Source organism: Phoca vitulina, unplaced genomic scaffold (genome assembly GCF_004348235.1).
Source record: "Phoca vitulina isolate PV1807 unplaced genomic scaffold, GSC_HSeal_1.0 scaffold23, whole genome shotgun sequence".
Taxonomy (NCBI): domain Eukaryota; kingdom Metazoa; phylum Chordata; class Mammalia; order Carnivora; family Phocidae; genus Phoca; species Phoca vitulina.
In genome coordinates this window covers 8,850,862-8,871,447 of record NW_022589726.1, presented here as the reverse complement: position 1 = coordinate 8,871,447, position 20,586 = coordinate 8,850,862, and the positions used below count along the sequence as shown (strand labels likewise).

The following is a 20,586-nucleotide window of genomic DNA, read 5'->3' as shown; positions in this document are numbered from 1 at the left end:
AAGAGCCGGCTCGCCCCTCCACTAGCGCATAAACGCGCACAGCTGACTGGGGCCAAGCAGAGGACCTAGAAGGGTCTCTGCAGACCTTCAGATAAACAGAAAGCAAATCAGAATGGCCCCAGCCCTACCACCTACAGCTATTTTCCTCTTTAAACCTCAGCTGCTCTGGGTGTAAAATGAGCATAAATCAGTACTAACTACTTTAGAGTTGTTTTGAGGATTAAAGGAAATATGCATTATCTATCTTTCTTGCATAGAAAGTTCAGCGATAATGGGTGAAAATTCTCTTTTCTAACCCTTCTCTTCCTCTTTTAGTGAAACCTCTTCTAAAGCCTGCTCACCCCAGCAGTGGCGGTGAAGCTTCAAAACAACCCCTTTTCAATCAAGATCTCTGCAAGGAAACTAGTATGATTTAAATCAGTTCAGTAACACCAAGGTGTAAACGACTGGTAACCACAGGGGGCTTGCCAGAAAATGCTGCATTCTAAAAGAAGATTAACTGGAAGGATTTCAGAAAATATGGATTTTCTTTTTTTGGTAGGAGGGTGAATAGAATTCCCTGAACCCATTACCCCGACACAGAAACCATGCCTTGTAGGAACGTGGGAGGGGACATCGAAAACGCACATTTAATTAAAAAGTTCTTGAACCACAGAACGAATTCACCCTCCACCCCCTTCACCAAGGGGCCTCTAAGATCATAACGACCTTGGCCGTCCTTATCTGAGAATGAACCTTCGCTAGAGAGACGGCGAGAGGGAAGACCGAAGCTCAACTGAATTACCAGAAAGGATGTTTTCATTTGAATAAACTCTACCCAGTTGTTACGTCCCCACTCCTCTCCGCTAACTTTTTAAACCCTTCTGGAGGGGCGAGATGCTGGGGTTCAGGACAAGGCGAAACGGCCGCCAGAGGCCCGACGGACTGGGGGATCCCCGGCGGGGCAATCTCCACTGCCGCCCGCTAGACCCCGGGAGGGGCAAGCAGGGCGGGGACAGCGGCGAAAGTTCCCTGGTCTGCTCCGGTCCTCCCCAAAACCCGAGCTAGCGGAGTGGGGGGGCGGGTAGCCGGATCAGAGAGGACTTGGCAGTTTCCGGGAGGCTGGGGAAGCGACCCGGGGCACAGCCCAGCCAGACGCCGCGGTCGCAGTGGGCGTTCTGGGTTGCACAGACACTGCTGGGAAAGAGCAGGCTGGGAGGGCCGGCCCGCACCACCCCCACCTGCGGCCGCGCGGGGAGTGCCCGGACCGCGTGGGCACAGCTCCCAGCCTCCCGGGGAGGGGCACACGGGGGAGGGCGGGGCCCCGGGAGGCGGGGTCGCGAGGCGCTTGGAGGCTAAAGCCGCGCCCGGAGGCCGGCGGGGAGGAGGCGGGAGGGGCCGGGAGGGCCGGAGTGAGCGGCGGCCGCAGCTGCAGCAGGACGGCCCGCCGACGGCTCGGGGCCCCGCGCCGGGAACCTCGCGGGGCGGGCGGGCGCGGCACCCCCTGCCTGGCCGCCTGCGCCCCGGGGAGGCGGCCCACGCGCGACGGAACCAGCAGCATGAGCAGCGGCTACAGCAGCCTGGAGGAGGACGCCGAGGACTTCTTCTTCACCGCCAGGACCTCCTTTTTCAGGAGAGCGCCCCAGGGCAAGCCCCGCGCCGGCCAGCAAGTGAGTGGCACGCGCGGCGGGCGCCGCAGCCGGCGCCCATAGCTCCCGGGATCCCCGATTCCACGTGTATCAGTGGGGCGCGCCGGGCATGCCCGCGGGGAAGGAGGAGGGGGGGCGGCCGAGAAGGGGCTTCTGCCTTTTGGGATCCCGGGGTCGTGCCTGGAGGTCGTGCACGTGGGCGTGCGGGCGTGCGCGGGGGCAGCCGGCGCGAGGTAAGGAGGTGGAAGGGCGGGAGACCGAGGGCCCGCTCCTGCCTTCCGCGCCAGATGGCCTCTGCGGCCCTGCTTCGGGCGGCGGGCTGCGGGACAGCACTTCTGAGAGCGTGGAGGCGTCCCCGGCCACTCCCGGCGTTTCCTCTGCGTCCGGGCAGTCGGTGGTCGGGGTCCTGGCTCCAGCCTCCACTGGGAGTCGGTTCAGTGGGCAGTGAGCCCCCGAGTGGCTTGGGGGCCGTGGTAATAGCCAGGGGTGGCGTTGGCGACCTGGCCTCCACTACCTTCCGGGTCCAGCACCTTGGTGGTGGGGGTGGGGACGACAGTAGGCGCTCCCTAGACCTTGGTTGCGGGAGTCAAGGTTGTGCGTTTCCTGCAAAGTCAAGTTTATGAGTGCCTTCAATGTTTTGCAAACAAGTTCCGGTGCTAGGTAAATACCAGCAGGCTAGAGCTGAGCCTTAGGCCGGTTTCTTCCTTTTTTGGAGGAAGCATGCCGTGGGAAGTATGACTTGGGAAAAGATGGGAAGGGAACTTGGGCCGGTTTCGCCGACCCGGACTGTATTTCCCTGGAAGGCTTTCCCGAAGCGGGCCACTTGGGGTGGACTTCTCAGTCCCGCGCGTGAACCCGCGGCCTCCTGGCCCGGGGAGCCACACCAGGAAGCCCTGCCAACCCAGCCGTGCTCACATCAGATTAGTGAGGCTGTAATGGAACAAATTTGTTGCTCTTCAACAAAAGGCGCTCCCCGGACCATTGCTATTAGACTTCGTCCTGGAGACTGGAGGCAAGGAAAATCGTTCAGGGCCGGATGATGAGTTATGGGAGGGGCGAGGACGGAGTAATGTGTCAGGGTTTCCTCGCCAGACCTTTTAAGTTTACTTAACCACTTTCTGAGGTCAAATTTCTTTTTATGATTCGGAAGTTCTAGTCTTTGCAGCCTCTTAATCCCAAACCAGAAGGAGGGGGAGAGGGGATGGTGAAGGGCAAGAGTGAAGTCAAGTGCCCTTATTCAGTAGCAGGTAATCCAGAGTGAAGTTCTGGGGCGGTAGTCTGTCCTCTTTATTGTTTCGAAGGCTTAGGGCTGTGCTCTTTACTAGTCATTTTGAGCGATGGCTTAGCTCAGGCTGCTGTGACAAATACTATAGACTAGGTGACTTAAACACAAATATTTCTCATAGTTCTGGAGGCTGGAGGTGGATCTCGGTGCCTGGCTGGTTGCTTGGGTTTGGGCGAGGACCCCTTGGCTGGGAGACCGCTGACTCCTTGCAGTGACCTCCCATGGAGAAAGGGCTAATTTTCTTCTTTTTGTAAAGAAATTGATCCCATCGTCGGGGCCACCTTCATGGCCTCATTACCTCCCACAGGTCCCACCTCCAAATCCTTTCGCATTTAGGGCTTCCTCATATCAGTTTTGGAGTGGGGGTCCACAGACATTCAGTTCATAGCAACTGATCCTTTATTTTCGGTAGAGTGTATTCTAATGGCATGAGTTTGCTCTGAGGTTTGGAAGGCAGAAATATTCTTCCTCTCTGTCGGTTAGGGAAGAATTGCTTTTCCTTGTGCTTCTCTCACTTGGATCTTCTCTCTTGGCCTCTCCTGTCTTTCTTTCCTCTACTTTGTATTTTCTCCTGCCACTTACGCTGCTGTCACCATTTGACTAGAACTTGACAGAGGTGGTTGTGCTCGTTTGAAGTTGATTCCAGAGGTGGCTCTTCTCCAGAAAACTTGCTGGTTCTCAGATTCTCTCGGTATGTGATGCTCCTTCACAAGGGCCAGAATATCCAGTTAGAATTGTGGGAGAATGTTTTAGTGCTTTAAAAAATAAAAATTTCTCTTTTTTCTGCGTTTAGACATACAGTGTTTCCGTTCATTAATCTAGCATATATATTACATAATGTAACTTACTTAGCTTTTAGAATTAGTTTAACATTAATATGTATTTTGGAGTATTGTGCTGAAAATCAGGACAGTAAGACCTAGTTCTTTGCTTGAAGGGCTTGTTCTGTATATTCTGAAGCTTTATTGCCTGTGTGTTTCCCCTCCTAACGATAACACATGCAAGGTGCTGAGTTATGGGACTTACTTGCCAGGTGGCAAAAGTGTTTGAAACTGAATTTTTGTGGGCATTTTGGTTAAATTGACTGAATGAGTGTGTTAAATTCCTGATGGGATTTGTGAGTTAAAGAAGTAAAACTCACAAATATAAAGCAAGGCATTCTAAGTATAGAACATTTCTTTTACCTAAGGTTAGATAATAGGTAAGCCTTTTTCATTTTATTTATTTTCTTTTTATTATTATTTTAAGCAATCTCTACTCCCAATGGGGCTTGAAGTCATGACCCCGAGATCAAGAACCAGCCAGGGGTCCTGCGTTTTCCATTTTATTATGCTGGTGATTATAAGATTAAGATAAGCATTTCTAACAAAGCATAAAAGTGAAATTTATCCTTTCTCTAGATAGGTGGAAAGAGAGATGTTGCCATAAGGATCTATTATTGCTAATAGTAAATTTTTAAAATTTTTTTAATTTGTAAGTTTTAATTTTTTTGGTGCTGAACCACCTGGTGAAAAAGCCAGGAAAATTCAGTTTCTAGGACTCCTGAAAAACACCTAGAGAGAGCAAGATGTTTGTGGTAAATGCAGGATGGAGAAAAAGGGGGAGGGGGATGAGGAATTTCTTTTCTTCTGTTGCCAGGCAAAGAACATAGCCCAACTTCTTTCTGTCTCCAACAAAAACAAAAATCTTTCGGTTATAAGGAAAATGTTACCCTTTTCTTATGTTGGTACACTCTTAAAAAGTAAAAAGAAGAAGAAAAGGCTTAAAAACCTGTCTGGAGGTTAGAAACAGGAATGAGAGGAGGCCTTTTTTGTGGCAGTTTGGTTGTCATGTTTATAGCTGTATCCCTGGGGCGTCCATTGGTACCGGAAACACAGTGATTGCTCAGTGAATATTAGTTGTATGAATGAATGCTTTCCTCATTTGCTAATAATTGGCTCATTACAGGTTTTTCAAATGTACCCTATCTTATGATTGTCCCAATAACCCCCTGGAAAATTAACTTAATGAAAGGTAAGGCCTTGTTAAGTGATTCCCCAAAGGGCCCACATACTTTCCTTTTGGTTAATTCTCAGCCACCCCCCCAATTTTTTTTTTTTTTTTTGAGAGAGAAAGAGAGCACATGCACCTGTGTGTGCGGGGGGGGCTGCAAAGAGGGAGAGAGAATTTTTTTTTTTAAGATTTTATTTTTATTTATTTGACAGAGATAGCGAGAGCAGGAACACAAGCAGGGGGAGTGAGAGGGGGAGAAGCAGGCTTCCTGCCAATCAGGGAGCCCGATGTGGGACTCGATCCCAGGATCAAGACCTTAGCGGAAGGCAGACGCTTAACAACTGAGCCACCCAGGCGCCCAGAGAGAGAAAGAATCTTAAGCAGGCTCCACGCCCAGAGGGGAGGCCACTCGGGACTCACCTCACAACCCTGACATAATGACCTGACCTGAAATCAAGAGTCAGACGCTTAATAAACCGAGCCACCGAGGCGGGTACCCCCCTCCCCCAAATTTTAAAATTTGATTTTCTCTTTGCAGATAATGGACATCTATAATTTAGGATTTTCTTAAAATGTCGACCCTCTATTCCGCATATATGTTCATTATAGTGTTCATAACTCATGCTTGTGGATCCACTGTTGTTTCATGCAGAACTGAGAATGTGGGCAGTTCTGTAATTCATAATTCTCTTTTTCTACACATTCAGACTTCCAAGAGTAGAAATGGACTAAAATTATTAATATAATCTATTGGAACGTAACTTACTCCATAGCTAAGGTAATCACTTTTCTTTCTGAGCCTTGTCTAGTTAATAGAAATAAGGAAATGAGACACTCTCTTTGCTTTAGCAGTAGAATAGTCAAGAAGTTTTTTTTTTTTTTAAAGATTTTATTTAGTCACTTGAGAGTGAGCGAGCAAGTGAGAGCGAGCGCATGAGCGAACACACACACACACACAGACGCACGCACACATGCACACACGCACGCTGGGGGGGGGTGGTTGGTGGTAGAGGAAGAAGCAGATTCCCCACTGATCAGGGAGCTCCGTCCCAGAACCCTGAATCATAACCCAGACTGAAGGCAGATGCTTAACTGATTGAGCCACCCAGGTGCCCTGAATAGTCAAGAAGTCTTAAACTTAAAATTGTCTCTGAGCCACTCACATTTCTAAAAAGGTTATGTTGAAGAATTGTTTATTAAGGCAAGCCTGTGCGACTCCACGTAACAGGTCTCAAGTTCGCCCTGTGGGTACTTTCCTTATTATAATTTAAATATTTTTCTGACTTGCTGTTTGGTTCTGTGTCTTGCTGCTAGAATCAACAGTAATGAGTTGCACTGTTTTATTCATGTGTCCATTAGAAGCTTTGGCAATAAATCACTGGGGGTAAAAGAATAATGGTTTACAACCTCAAAGGTATTTTGACTGTACTAACTCTTACACTCATTTTTGATCCCTATATTGTCGAATACAAACATTCCCACCAGTCCTTTTGCCTGGTGCACGGTGATTTGCACATTTCATCTCCATGTCTGATAAATTCTGTTTTTACACAGTACGTATTAATCCATTGGAATTTTGTGTTTGTGTGAGCAGAACTCACAAAGACACATTCCCTTCACTCAATTTCAAGAGAAAATTAGTCACCTCTTATATGAATAATACATTCTATATCCCGTTTCTTCTTCTGGCTGACTTGCAAGATTTGGAATTATTTGGAAAGCAGTGACACAAAACATTTATGAAAAGAAAAGCTAAAAATATCCAATAATGTGCTTATTCTTTTTAGACTTCCTTTGGCAGTCAGTGCATGTCATACTGTGAACATTCATTTTCTGGGAGAAAAAAAAAAAACGAAGCAGACCAAATGCTTTCTAATGTGGCGTGGTCCCCAACTCTTAGCCCTGAGCATCAGCTCTTGCCTCCCCCCGCCCCATAAGTAGCTGTCTTTTGATAAAGTTCCTGGTTTGTGGCTTGCTTTTCACTTCTGATTTGGCTCAAGGCCATTATCTGGAAAGGGGGGGAGGTGTTCAGAAGTAATGGTGAGATGACGGAGCAGGATAGGGGATAGATGCATGCGAAGGAGCTGCTGTTTGCTAAATTGGCCTGTTTGTATCCTTGTCTCATTGAAGACCTCTGTACAGTGCCTAGGAAGAGGTTTAGTTCTAAGCAAGCATTAGCAATGTGACAAGGCCCTGCTTCTTGTTCACTCTCTGATACAACTTTTAAATAACCGCATGTGATGAGGACTGTAGTCATACTAGCCTCACTTCCTTTCAAGATCCATGATTCGCCATCGTAGAATCTTGGCCTGGGATTGCTGCCCTCCATTCTCCTTCGCGTGTTAACTTACCTGTCCCCTCAGAGAAGTCTTCCTGAACCACCAGTCTGAAGTTGGTACCCCTCCCCTCTTAAAGCCCTCTGTTCTTTCCTTTCCTAGCAAAAATTATAATATGTTATGTTTAGTTTAACGAGGACAAAGACTGCCATGTTCATGGAGCACATAAAAGAAATGCTCCATTCTTAGTAGGTGCTCGAAGGAATGAAAGCCTACTGAATTTGGGTGGAAGTCGAAGTACTGGGTACTGGGAGTGTTCCTTTAGACACAAATATACACAATTCTTCCCCCTCTCCCAATTAGACCATAAGCCTCCACGGTATCTTAGACATTAGTCATTTAAAAATAGATATTAGTGGGGCGCCTGGGGGGCTCAGCCGTTGAGCATCTGCCTTCGGCTCAGGTCGTGATCCCAGGGTCCTGGGATCGAGCCCCGCATCAGGCTCCCTGCTCTGCGGGAAGCCTGCTTCTCCCTCTCCCACTCTCCCTGCTGTGTTCCCTCTCTCGCTGTGTCTGTCAAATAAATAAAATCTTTAAAAAATATATATATATTAGTAATAAGTGTTATTACTAGGTATAATTCACTTCATATATTTCCCCATTATTTTAAGAGAGCCTTTCTTTCATGTATTCAATAATTTATTGAATTTATTTTATAAACAATTTATTTTTGCTATGAAGGGAAAGAGCAGAGGGTTTTTTTAAAGCTTTTATTTATTTATTTATTAGAGAATGTGGCTGTGCTCGTGCAGAGGGGAGGGGCAGAGGGAGAGGGAGAAGCTCCCCTCTGAGCAAGGAGCCTGATGAGGGGCTCGATCCCAGGACTCTGATATCTTGACCTGAACCAAAGGCAGACACTTAACTGACTGAGCCACCCAGGTGCCTGGAGAGCAGAGGGTTTTGAGAGGGGAGGGGTGCCTACTTTGTTTTGTTTCTTTTTTTTTTTTTTTTTTTTTAAAGATTTTATTTATTTGACACAGAGAGAGAGACAGCTAGAGAGGGAACACAAGCAGGGGGAGCAGGAGAGGGAGAAGCAGGCTCCTGGCTGAGCAGGGGGCCCGATGCGGGGCTCGATCCCAGGACCCTGGGATCGTGACCTGAGCCGAAGGCAGACGCTTAACCGCTGAGCCACCCAGGTGCCCCTCTTTTTATTTATTTTTTTTTAAAGATTTTATTTTTAAGTAATCTCTACACCCAACATGGGGCTCGAACTCAAAATCCTGAGATCGAGTCGCATGCTCCAGCGACTGAGCCAGCCAGGCACCTCCGTTTAATAATATTTTTTAAAAGCTTACCAAATAGAACATCTCTCTAATTTTTCTTTAAAGAGCTTGCTCCTTTAGTGCAAAGGAAGCTCGTATGTGTTGACAGTTTTTCAGGGAACCACCTCTGTTGTGTGGAGTGTGGTAAAGCTATACATCTGTTTAGATGGAAAGTTTACTGAGGTGTATCCCTCTAAAACAAGTCCCATTTTCCTGTTGACATCTGTCCAGAAACTCTAGATGATCGTGTTCCACAGAAACCTCATCATCCTCAAGGATAATGAGATGCATTAAACAGAGTTAATATTAATACCACTAACCAGAGTTTAACCATTCTTTCTAATGAGGTTAGTTTTCCAGGTTTTTCTTAATAGTTCTGGTTTGGCTATCAGTGGCTAGTCAAATGGTTTTTGTTTACTTGTTAATTTTTTTTTTTTTAATAGAGAGGGCCAGAGATGCAGTAGGAGGGATGTCCAAGCCCATAAACAATGATTAAAATGTGATATGCATGTAAAAATGTTACGAATAGAAGAGACCATCATTCTAGATTTATTTATTTTAGAGAGAGAGAGAGAGTGCACTTACAAGTGGGGGGAGGGGCAGAGGGAGAGAATCTTCAAGCAGACTCCCTGCTGAGGATGTGAATTGATCTCATGACCCATGATAACATGACCTGAGCTGAAACTGAGTCGGATGCTTGACCGACTGTGCCACTCCGGCGCCCCTAGAAGTGACCATTATTCTAAAACTGGACTGTCCAGTATGGTAGCTACTGGCCACATGTGGTTTGAGCACTTGAAATGTGGCTGGCCTGAATTGAGAGGTGCTGTAGGTGTGAAATACGCACTGGATTTCCAGGACAAAGGAAAGAGAATATAAAATATATCAGAGTGATTGTTTAATATTGCTTCATGTTGAAATGATGATATTTGGGATATGCTGAGTTAAATAATTTTTACCTGTTTTTTTTTTACCATGGCTACTGGAAGATTTAGAACTATGTATGTGGCTCATGTTCTGTTTTCTGCTGGACAATGCTGTTTGCTAAAGCAGAGCTGCTACCTCTTGCCAGGGGTTTCGATCTCCATCGTCTAGTGGCTGCAGATGGATGGATGGGTTGCCAGCCAGGCGTCCTGGGGAGATTTTCTTCGTGAAGGGGAACTTGCCTTTTACTGTTGGGATTAGTTTTTCAGCCTATCATGGGTCATGCGTACCAGCATTTTGAGGTTATGAAACTTGTGTGTGGGGAACTTCCCTTTTTTCTGACCTATGAGCTGAGAGGATAAAACTGTCTTAATGGCATTTTAAACTGCAACTCTGCCCTAAGTTTACAGAGAATGGGGTTCATTATTTCATAGAGTATTAAAACAGCAAGAGTAATACACATTTTATGGACTGTAATTGCTAACTGCTGCTACATGATTCAGTCAGCTAAGAATAATTTACTAATTATATATTGCAGCACTCAGTTTTTTTTTTTTTTCTCCAGATGCTAAACAAAGTGAGATAATTGGAGGAGGAAGAAGGATGAATTTGGGAATTGGAGGCCAGAAGAATAGATTGAGAAGATCTGGATTTAAGAGGTTTAGAATGCAATCCGCAAAGTGTTTTTCATGAAGTTAATGTGGGTTAGACAGTGTTTGTGTGTGTTAAGATTGTAAGGTAGTTTTCTAAATTCATTCCCGTGTTTACGGAATGTTCACAATGTGCTAGACTGGTGCTAGGGTTTCGGTGAAGAAAACAGAAACCTGCTCTTAGGTTTAGTTGGTAGTCTCAGGGCGCCTGGTTGCCTCTGTCAGGGGAGCATGTGACTCTTGATCCTCTGGGTTGTAGGTTTGAGCCCCATATTGGGTATAGAGATTACTTAAAAATAAAATCTTCAAAAAAATTTAGGGGCGCCTGGGTGGCTCAGTCGGTTAAGTGTCTGCCTTCGGCTCAGGTCATGATCCCAGGGTCTTGGGGTCTTGGGATCGAGCCCCCCCCATCGGTCTCCCTGTTCAACGGGGAGTCTCCTTTTCCCTCTGCCACTGCCCCTCTCCCCTTTCCCCCCTTGCTCACTCTCCTTTGCTCGCTTGCTCTCTCTCTTAAATACAATCTTTAAAAAAATTTTAGTTTGTAGTCTGTATAGATCATTTCTCATCCATGTGAAGAACAAGATCTTAGTCCAGAATTTGGCTCCCATCTTTGTTTTGTATGTCCTAAAAAAAAGTAATTTTTCATAAACATGTCATTTTTACTGGAAGGATATTAAGGTTTTATGGGTAGCGGGAGCAATATGTTTTTGAAGTTTTTTTTTTTTTTTGATAATAAGAGTACTATAAAAATCGCATCATATAGTTTGGAGGAAAATGGTCCATTATCTTACTTTCCTAATCCAAATACTATTTTTCAGAATTGTTTCCTAGTTTTGTCATTTGTCCATTTTTCCTTTTTTAAAGTAATTTCTACCCCCAATGTGGGGCTAGAACTCATGACCCCGAGTTAGGCGTTTCATGCTGTATGGACTGAGCCAGCCAGGTGCCCCTCATTTGTCTTTTTACATACATACAATCATACTGATTTTTTAAAAAATCCCATTTAAAAAAATTGTAAAATACACCTAAAATTTGCCATCGATACAGTTTTGTTCACATAAACCATTTTTAAGTGTTCAGTGGTGTTAAGTATCTTTTCATTGTTGTGTCTCCAGTTGCCAGAACTTTTTCATCTTGGAAACTGAAACTGTCTCCATTAAACTGCATGCACGCCCTCCCCCCCACATACTCTTGGCAGTCAGCATTCTATTTTCTGTTTCTATGCATTTGACTGTATATCTCATATAAGTGAAATCATGTAGTATTGGTATTTGTCTTTGTGTGACTGGCTTATTTCACTTAGCGCAGTGTCCTTAAGGTTCACCTGTGCTGTAGCATTTGTTAGCATTTCCTTCCTTTGATGGACTATTCCGTCGTATGCATATACCACATTTTGCTTATCCATTCATCAGTCGGTGGGTGTTTGGGGGCTACCACCTCCTGGCTATTGTGAGTGATGCTGCAGTGAACATGGGTCTACAGATACCTCGTAGAGACCCTGCTTTCAGTTCTTTCATGTATATACCCACAAGCGGCATTGCTGAACCATATGGTAATTACATTTTTAATTTTTTTAAGGAATTCTGACCTGACAAATTTGAATCTTGCTATTTAAACTTAGAATTAACGAGCTCTTGCTGAATGATTTCAGCTAGCACAGCTATCATTTTCATGTCTCCCTTGTATTTTACTGAATAGGCATTATTTTCCAAGTATTGGAAAACTGGAATGTTTCTGATTTTTTTTTTTTTTTTTTGGCTACCAAACATAACAATGTAGTGAACATTTTGAGCAAGAAACCTTTTCCATTATGGATTAACTTTCTAGGATAGATGTACAAAATGGAATTTTGCTTAGCAATGATGGTATGGCCATTTTATACCTCTTAGTTATCCCCTTAGTTATACTTCTTATATCACTAATTGAAGGCTGTATTTTTAACTAGTTTCATTGTGCCCCTAGCTCCGCTGGGTGTAGTCATTGAAATAGAGGGAAAACTGGGGCCCCTGGCTGGCTCAGTCAGTAGAGTATGCCACTCTTGATCTCGGTTTGTAAGTTCAAGCCTCACTTTGGGCCTAAGTTTACATAAAAGAAAAAATAGAGGAAAAACTTTGTAAAGGCACCTCATTGTTATTTAGTTGCATTCCTTTAAACAGTAAATTTAATATTTTTCTGTACTTCTAAGTGGATCTTCCTCTTGGTGTGAGCATTGTTCATGGCCTTTGACCATTTGCGAGGTAGGCAGGAAATCTCCAGAGAGCCTGTTCTTGAGTCCTGTGCATATTTAGCTGGGTAGGTTCCCCTTTTTTTTGCGGTCAGCTAAACTTCAGGTTATTTTTGACTTACTCTGTTTGTTCCAAAGGGACATTACATATTCTGGCATTTTGAAATACTTTAGAGTGTGTTCAGGCTGACATCACTGAAACTTGGAGCAAAAAAAAAAAAACACCCCACTTTACTCCTATAATTATGACAGGAAAGGCATTACTAAGAAAGCATCAGTGTCCTCTGAATACACTATGGAATACAGAGGGTGGGAGCTGGATGATGTGTCTTTTACTAACCATGTTAAATAAAAAAATTGACTGAAAGTGCCTGTTTATCGTTGAATTTCAATAAATTTAGTGCCAATTTTCCAACCACCCTGGTAGAAGTCAGAACCTAAGTTTTATAATTAGACCAGGTATTGAAAAAAGGATTGTAGGGGCGCCTGGGTGGCTCAGTTGGTTAAGTGACTGCCTTCGGCTCAGGTCATGATCCCGGGGTCCTGGGGGTCCTGGGATCGAGTCCCACGTCCCTGCTCAGCGGGAGGCCTGCTTCTCCCTCTGCCTGCCACTCCCCCTGCTTGTGCACGCTCTTTCTCTTTCTGTCAAAGAAATAAATAAAATCTTAAAAAAAAGGATTGTAGGACAAATGACTAAAAACCCTACCTACGGAGAAAGAGTTTTATACTATTTACTTATTATAAGCTTATTGTCTTTTGTTGAAACATTGCAATTAGATAGAGTCTGGCATCGATACTTTAAGTCTTGCCTGTGTTGAACATTTTTGCTTAATCTTTTATAATCTGATTATTATAATCCTGGGTTGCCCTCATTTAATTTTTTTCTTGTTCAGAATATTTTAATTAAGTGAATCTTTTAAAGAGATGTAAGGAATTATTTCTGACCTTAGATAGATCATGAACCTCTTCCTTAATCCTCGTTCTTAGACAAACAAGTTTACTCTGAAAATTTCCTATAAATACTTGTTTCGAGGAATCCTTCTCATTCTTTTGCCAGTGAAGTCATAGAAATTTATGTGTATCTGATCACAGTTCTCAAACAGCAAACCAAAAACTGAAAAACTTGTATGAAAATAGAAAACAAAATAGTTGTATGCATCACATAGGAGGAAAAAAATACCAGTATTAAAAATGAAGTTTAGCATTCCACAGTGTTGTACAGTTTGTGGAGCTTTCCAAAGGACTTAAAATGCAGTTGATTTCTTTGGACTCTATTTTCAGTGGAACTTGGAGAAGAGAACTTAAACCAGCAGAAGTTTTATTGGTTTAGACCTTCAGCAGATTTCAGGTTTTAATGGCATCGCAGAGGTGAATTCAGGGATATTTGACTGGAGTCCGTCATTTCCCAGCTATGGGAGAATGTAAATATTATGTAGGTGGTTTAAAGAAACAATAATAGTACTTTTGTCCATTTAAGGTCTGTTTCTGTTTGTTTAGACAGGCTTGTGGGTCGCTTTTTCTTGCCAGTTTTCCTTTGCAGGGAGTTTACTGCCCTTTCAGATCTCTCTGAAGTTTGCAGATTGCTTTCTCTGCTGACCGGCGCTGGCCACGCGGTGCAGTCGGTGGGAAGGACTGTGGTGGTGGGGCTGCTGCTGTGTGAGCTGGGGTCCTGTGGGCTCTGTTAGAGGAAATGCGTCCTCTATGTCCTATGAACTGTACCCAAAGCATAATTATTCCTGCCAGTTGGTGTGGAGGATTGGAGGGAGCTCTTCCAGGGGAAAGTACTACCTTTCAGAAAGGCAAACGTAGGGGCGCCTGGGTGGCTTCAGTCGTTAAGCCTCTGCCTTCGGCTCAGGTCATGATCCCAGGGTCCTGGGATCGAGTCCCGCATCGGGCTCCCTGCTCCGCGGGAAGCCTGCTTCTCCCACTCCTCCCGCTTGTGTTCCCTCTCTCGCTGTGTCTCTCTCTGTCAAATAAATAAATAAAATCTTTAAAAAAACGAACAAAAACAAAAAGGCAAATGTAGCACCAGTGTCAGCAAATCAGCTTTAAAATTCATTCTCGCTGGAGGTAGTTCTGTGCAGTTTTATTATTTATTTATGACTGTGCAGTTTTTTTCCATTTTTTATTTTTTTAAGATTCATTTATTTGACAGGGAGAGAGACAGCGAGAGAGGGAACACAAGTAGGGGGAGTGGGAGAGGGAGAAGCAGGCTTCCCGCTGAGCAGGGAGCCCGATGCGGGGCTCGATCCCAGGACGGCAGACACTTAACCGACTGAGTCACCCAGGCGCCCCGACTGTGCAGTGTTTTTTTTTTTTTTTTTAAAGATTTTATTTATTTATTCATGAGAGAGCGAGAGAGAAAGGCAGAGGGAGAAGCAGGCTCCCAAGGAGCAGGGAGCCCGATGTGGGACTCGATCCCAGGACCCTGAGATCATGACCTGAGCCGAAGGCAGACGTTTAACCATCTGAGCCACCCAGGCGCCCCGGACTGTGCAGTTTTAATTAACAGTGGATCTTGATCTTTTGAGGTGAGGGCTATTTAAAAAAAAAAAAAAAAAAAAGGGAACTGGATTTTGTTAGGGCCAAGAAGGGGTGTGTTCTTGACTGTTGACAGGCAGCTCTGTAAGGCAGCCTGGGTTTAAATCAGGGCTAGCCAGCCGGTGTTTTGGGCAAGGCTTTGCACCTCTTTAAGCCTCAGTCTGTAAAGTAGCAGCATGCCTGGCACATAATCTGTAATAAATATTAGCAATTTAAAAAAACTAGCTATTTATTTTTAAAAGGTTCTTCTGTATACGGTCATGCACGTCATTTGAGTTTAGGGCTGAGTGGAGAACTGACCACGGATGGGAGATTCGACACCAAAGAATGAAAGGTGGCAGGAAATTGGGTGTGTCTCCTTGGTTTTATTGACCAAAATGAACTGGGAATCTCATTGTCCTTGATCAGGAAGAAGCTTCAGTCATTCCTGTAGGCTTATTATTATTTTTTTTTAGCCACTTTCAGTCTCACTGTAGTTCCTTTGTTTTCTGGTAAAGGGGTTGTTGTCTCCTGACCAAGCCGGAGGCTACCTATCAAAGTCTTCACCAACTTCTGTTTTCCCTTAAAGCAAGCCACCCCAGTGGAAAGAGGATGATCAGGCCTGTGAAAATGTGGTTCTTTGCTTAAGGGTTTATGTATAGGTTAACAGACCGAAGGTTTTTTTTTTTCTTTGTCTTTCAGCTCCCTCTGTTCTCCCTCTCTTATCTGCCTCTGGCTGCAGAGTTCTCAAGGCTGCCGGCTTGACCTGGTGACAGATCTTGCTTCTTCCTGGGGGCTTTCCTTTTTCCTCCAGGAGGTGTCAATCACCTTGCGCTCATTGTTTAGAGACTTAGTCACCGTTTTGTTTCTGGTTTTCATGAGCTCAAATCCAATGAGGTAACGCAGGGGAACTGTGTCACTCCCTGCAGAGGTGAAGCTGCGGCTGTCATTCGTATCCCACCTCCACGCGTTGTGGCTGTGTTCCCAGGCCCCCCCCCCCGCTCCCACCCACAGTGTGTCAGCGGTGTTGCACACGGCCACGGTTTGGAAACAAGCCCGCTGGTGCGCCGTTGGAACACAGGCATCAAAGATGCTCAGCGAGTCAGTCGCGTGATCTGTTTGGCGAACTCTTCAGAGTTCATGTATGCTCCATAAAACTGGCGTGAGTGTTGGAATCTGGTGGGAAGCCTCTTCCTTTGGACCATGAGAGCCTCTTGGGGTTTGCTCTTCTCTCTCCGTCCCCAAACTCCCCTTCCTTTGGTTGTGTTTCTTACAGTAAATTGGTTGTCTAAAGCTGGCTTTATATTCTTTTTTTTAAGATTTTTATTTATTTATTGAGAGAGATAGTGATAGAGAGCATGAGAGGGGGAGAGTCAGAGGGAGAAGCAGACTCCCCGCCGAGCAGGGAGCCCGATGCGGGACTCGATCCCGGGACTCCAGGATCATGACCTGAGCCGAAGGCAGTCGCTTAAACAAATGAGCCACCCAGGCGCCCCTGGCTTTATATTCTTAATGCTGCTGTGAATATTTTTAATCACCTGAATTGTAAATTAGCTGAACTGTAAATTTTACTGATCTATGTAAATATTATCACTTATTTGTATAAAAAACTTGGGACATTAACTAGCATGTGAGTACATGCTCAATAAAGGTTAACTATTCTAGTAGTATTAGCATTATTAAAAACAACTTGCTAGGAGCTTTTACTAAGAAAGTGATTTGGGAGAAGAATCTAGGGATCTAGAATTGGGAAATCATCTTGGTTTTGAAACTCTGGGAGCTTTGAACAGGTTCCTTAACTTCTTGAGTTATCAGCTTGTTAATCTTTTTTTTTTTTTTAAAGTATTTTATTTAAAAGAGAGTGATAGAGCGCTCACAAGAGAACATGAGCTGGGGGAGAGGCAGATGGAGAGGGAGAGGCAGACTCCCTGCTGAGTGGGAAGTCCAACTCAGACTCCCGGAAGAGCAGGGATGTGGGGCTGGATCCCAGGACCCTGGGATCATGACCTGAGCTGAAGGCAGATACTTAACTTAACTGAGCCACCCAGGCGCCCTCAGCTTGTTAATCTTTAAAACAGTTAGTATAGAGGGGTTAAGTAAGATAATGTGTGTGGAAAGTATTCCTAGGTTATAAATTGTTACATAATTGCAAATATGACTGCATCACCAGTGTGTTTAGAGACTATAAAATTGTTTTCTTAATACTTACTGTTTTATAAATTGATTTTAAATTCTCAATCTATGGTAGTATTGGAGGTGACACTTGATAAATAGTTATTGAAAAATAAATTTATCCCCCATCTCACTCATGTATGTCTGTTTTTATCTGCAAGGTAGTGATTTGTTTTTTTTTTGCTTTGCTTTGTTTTTTTTTTAGATTTTACTTATTTTATTAGAGAGGGAGAAGGCACAAGCAGGGGGAGTGGCAGGCAGAGCAGGCAGAGAGAGAAGCAGCCTCCTGGGATCATGACCTGAGCCGAAGGCAGAGGCTTAACCGACTGAGCCACCCAGACGCCCCAGCAAGGTAGTGATTTGTATTTGGGGACCTGAACATTTTACATCTAAGCAGCAAGTTTAGATTACCTTATGAATGAATTGTATGAAGCACTCTGATGCTTTGGAGAAAGATGATATTCTAGCTCATTGAATGAATGCATCGGGGGCTTTGAGTAAATGTAGTTCTAAGCCTTCCAGATTATCCTGTGAGCTTTGTGAGGGCAGACATGTCTGTCTTGTTCACCACTATATGTTCATTGTTAGTGTGGTACTTGTCACAGGGCACAGAATGAGATGTTAATTTTTTTTTTTTTTTTTTAAAGATTTTAAGTAATTTCTACACCCAGCGTGGGACTTGAACTCACAATCCCAAGGTCAAGAGTCACATGCTCTGCCAGCTGAGCCTGCCAGGCGCCCCTGGTATTTATTAATTTATTAATTAATTTATTAAGTAGGTTCCACGCTTAATGTGGAACTCCAACTCATGACCCTGAGATCAAGGGTCGCATGCTCCACTGAGCCAGCCAGGTGCCCTGTCTTTATTTGTTAATTGACCACCTGGTTTTCATTTGATCGGATTTGTGTCAGAATCATAAGCAAAAGAAGTTGGGTGAAGGCGGTGTGAAACATGTTTCTTTCAGGGGGAGTAATGATAAAACAATGGTAATAAATTCTGTATCATGTGAAAGTGAGACATTTAGGTGAAATGGAAAATCTGTTGGGCTGGGGATGTGGAGACCTGGGTCCTAGGCCTGTACTTTGTTCCTAAGAGGTAACTTTGGAAGTTAATGATTAATTGATTCTAGACCTGAATTTCTGATTGGAGGGAAGGTAAGTCTTAAAAGTGATAAAAGTCTTGAAAAGGATTCTGTGAAATGTATTGAAATGCCAAACGAATGAGTTTGGAAACAGCTGTATTAGGTCATATCTGGTTGGGTGGGGTTGAACTTAAGTGAATTGGTTAGTCATTGGTGTTTGAGAAATGAGTAGAATATGTAGAATTCTTTCTTTCTTTTTTTTTTTTAAGATTTTTATTACTTGAGAGAGAGATCTGGGGAGAGGGAGAAGCAGGCTCCCCGCTGAGCAGGGAACCCGACGCGGGGCTCGATCCCAGGACCCTGGGATTATAACTTGAGCCGAAGGCAGATGCTTAACCAACTGAGCCACCCAGAGACTCTGTAGAATTATTTCTTTTCCTAAAGAGGGAAAGAAATCAAGGGGGTCCTGGGTGGTTTATGGAATTCATCTCTATATAGTGCCAATAAGAATGGGTTTTGTGCAAGCCAAAGGGAACACTTAATTGTTCTGAACTTCTATATTGCAGGAGTTAGAAACATAGTGTCAAGAACTGTTTAAGAAAGAGCCCACCAGCAGTGCCACATTCCTGGAAAACAGGGCAGGATGAATGTGAGGGTCCTGTGCTTATGCTGTGCTTCCTGAAGGATGAGTGCTTGTGGCAGGTGCGCATTCCCATTTGGGAGTGAGGAACAGTGTATTCATTTCCTTTGGAAGATTAAATTTTGTCTTTTGTTTCTAGTGTGTCTTTTATTCCAGTTGGTCTGCATTTACTGTTGCCAGGTAAATGTTCCAAATGCATTTTTTTTAGCAAGTTAAATTCTATTATAAAACATAGAGTCTGTTGTCTAACTCAGTATATCCAAACGTGAGGCTTCTATCCCTTTGCCCACACCCTTTGTAGAGTGCCTTACTCAGCCTCTCCATTCACTAATCCGTGGATGTCCATTTCAAGGTTCATTTCTTACAATGTCTTGTCCTTTGATTGCTACAGGTATATTTAAGTATTGCCTTTCTGACAAGAATAAAAACTCTTGAGGGCTAGGGTTCTTTGCTTTCTAGAGGCCATATCGAATGATTTGTGAGTGTGATGATTAACTTTATTCATTATTGAAACATTGTCTTTCCTGAGAAGAATTATTATTATTTTTAAAGATTTTATTTATTTATTTGACAAAGAGAGACCGAGAGAGAGGGAACACAAGCAGGGGAAGTGGGAGAGGGAGAAGCAGGCTTCCATTGAGCAGGGAGCCCTATGCGGGACTCGATCCCAGGATTCTGGGATCATGACCTGAGCTGAAGGCAGACATTTAATGATTGAGCCACCCAGGTGCCCAAGATGAATTATTTTTAATCTGAGCAGTTTATTTAGAACTTTCATCTATTTCTAATGTCATACAGACTTCAGGAGATACTTCAGCAAGACCCTAAAGGGAAAGATATTTCTTTAAAATTGGACTTTTAAACATTTGAGGGATTACTGAAAATTTAGAAGAACATAACTGTAACTCTAAAGGTTTGGACTGGGTGGAATGGTTCCTTTTAATGTGAAGAGTCTGAGGTTTTCTGCTATTAGCTAGAAGGAACATGCTTAAATGCATAACTATAGGAAGTTTTGTTTTTAGTCATGGAAATCACAAAAAATTATTTTTCTAGTGACTCCTGTTCTTTTCATTAAGTACATCCTAGTGTCCCTGAAATTCTGTGGTGCGTTTTAGATTTGGAAATTGTGTGATGTGACAATACGGATGGCAGATTTTGTAGCTGCTCACATCTTGTGTTCATTTTAATTTGAAATGTTGGCTGCAGAAAAGGAGCATTGTGTCAGAATCGTTTATGTGAATTAAAATGGTGCATTGGTATGTTAACAGTAAGCATTATTTGAAGTATCTCTGAGTTTACATATAGGCATTACATTCGTTTAGGCACTGATTGATTTTAACAATTTCAGTGATCAAAAGGGAGTATGTGGGCTGAACTATAAAGTAATAGATTCCCCCAGCTGTATAATTTAATTCATCAGAAAAGGTAGACACATAAAGTTAAAAAAGCTGCTTCAAAATACTGACCTGTTCTTTGTGGCTATTAGAACTTGCAGGAATGAGTTCCAGCCAGGCCTCAGTGGCTGTCCGGTGATTGAGGTGGAATGAAGGCAGTGAGAGTGGGGATGAAGTGGAAGAGGGGCCAGATTGAAGATATTGGTGAATTGGGGGGATTTGGTAACTCTGGATGTGGGTATTGGGGTGGTGAGAAAGAGGACAAGGATGAGTTGTGGGTTTCTTGGCTTGGGTGACTCAGGAGGTGATGTGGTCACTTGCCAAGAAAGGGAATATAGAAGAAAAATGAAATTTGGGAGGGAGGATAAGTTCAGACAACCTATTGACTCCAGGCAGTCAATAAATAATGAATGAATGAATCTGGGTATAGTTTTTTTGAGCTGTCTGTAGGGCATCAGAGTTTCCCAGGCTTGTCCA

General features: G+C 43.9%; 1 protein-coding gene across 1 annotated transcript in view; it reads left to right on the top strand.

The window, feature by feature from the left end:
• Positions 1-1,466: 1,466 nt before the first annotated feature.
• Positions 1,467-20,586, top strand: part of RASSF3 (Ras association domain family member 3) — a 67,780-nt gene continuing 48,660 nt past the window's right edge. Inside the window, exon 1 of the mRNA XM_032420523.1 lies at positions 1,467-1,649. Within this exon, the coding sequence (XP_032276414.1) occupies positions 1,539-1,649 (111 nt within the window). The 5' untranslated portion in view covers positions 1,467-1,538. The remainder of the gene's footprint in view (positions 1,650-20,586) is intronic.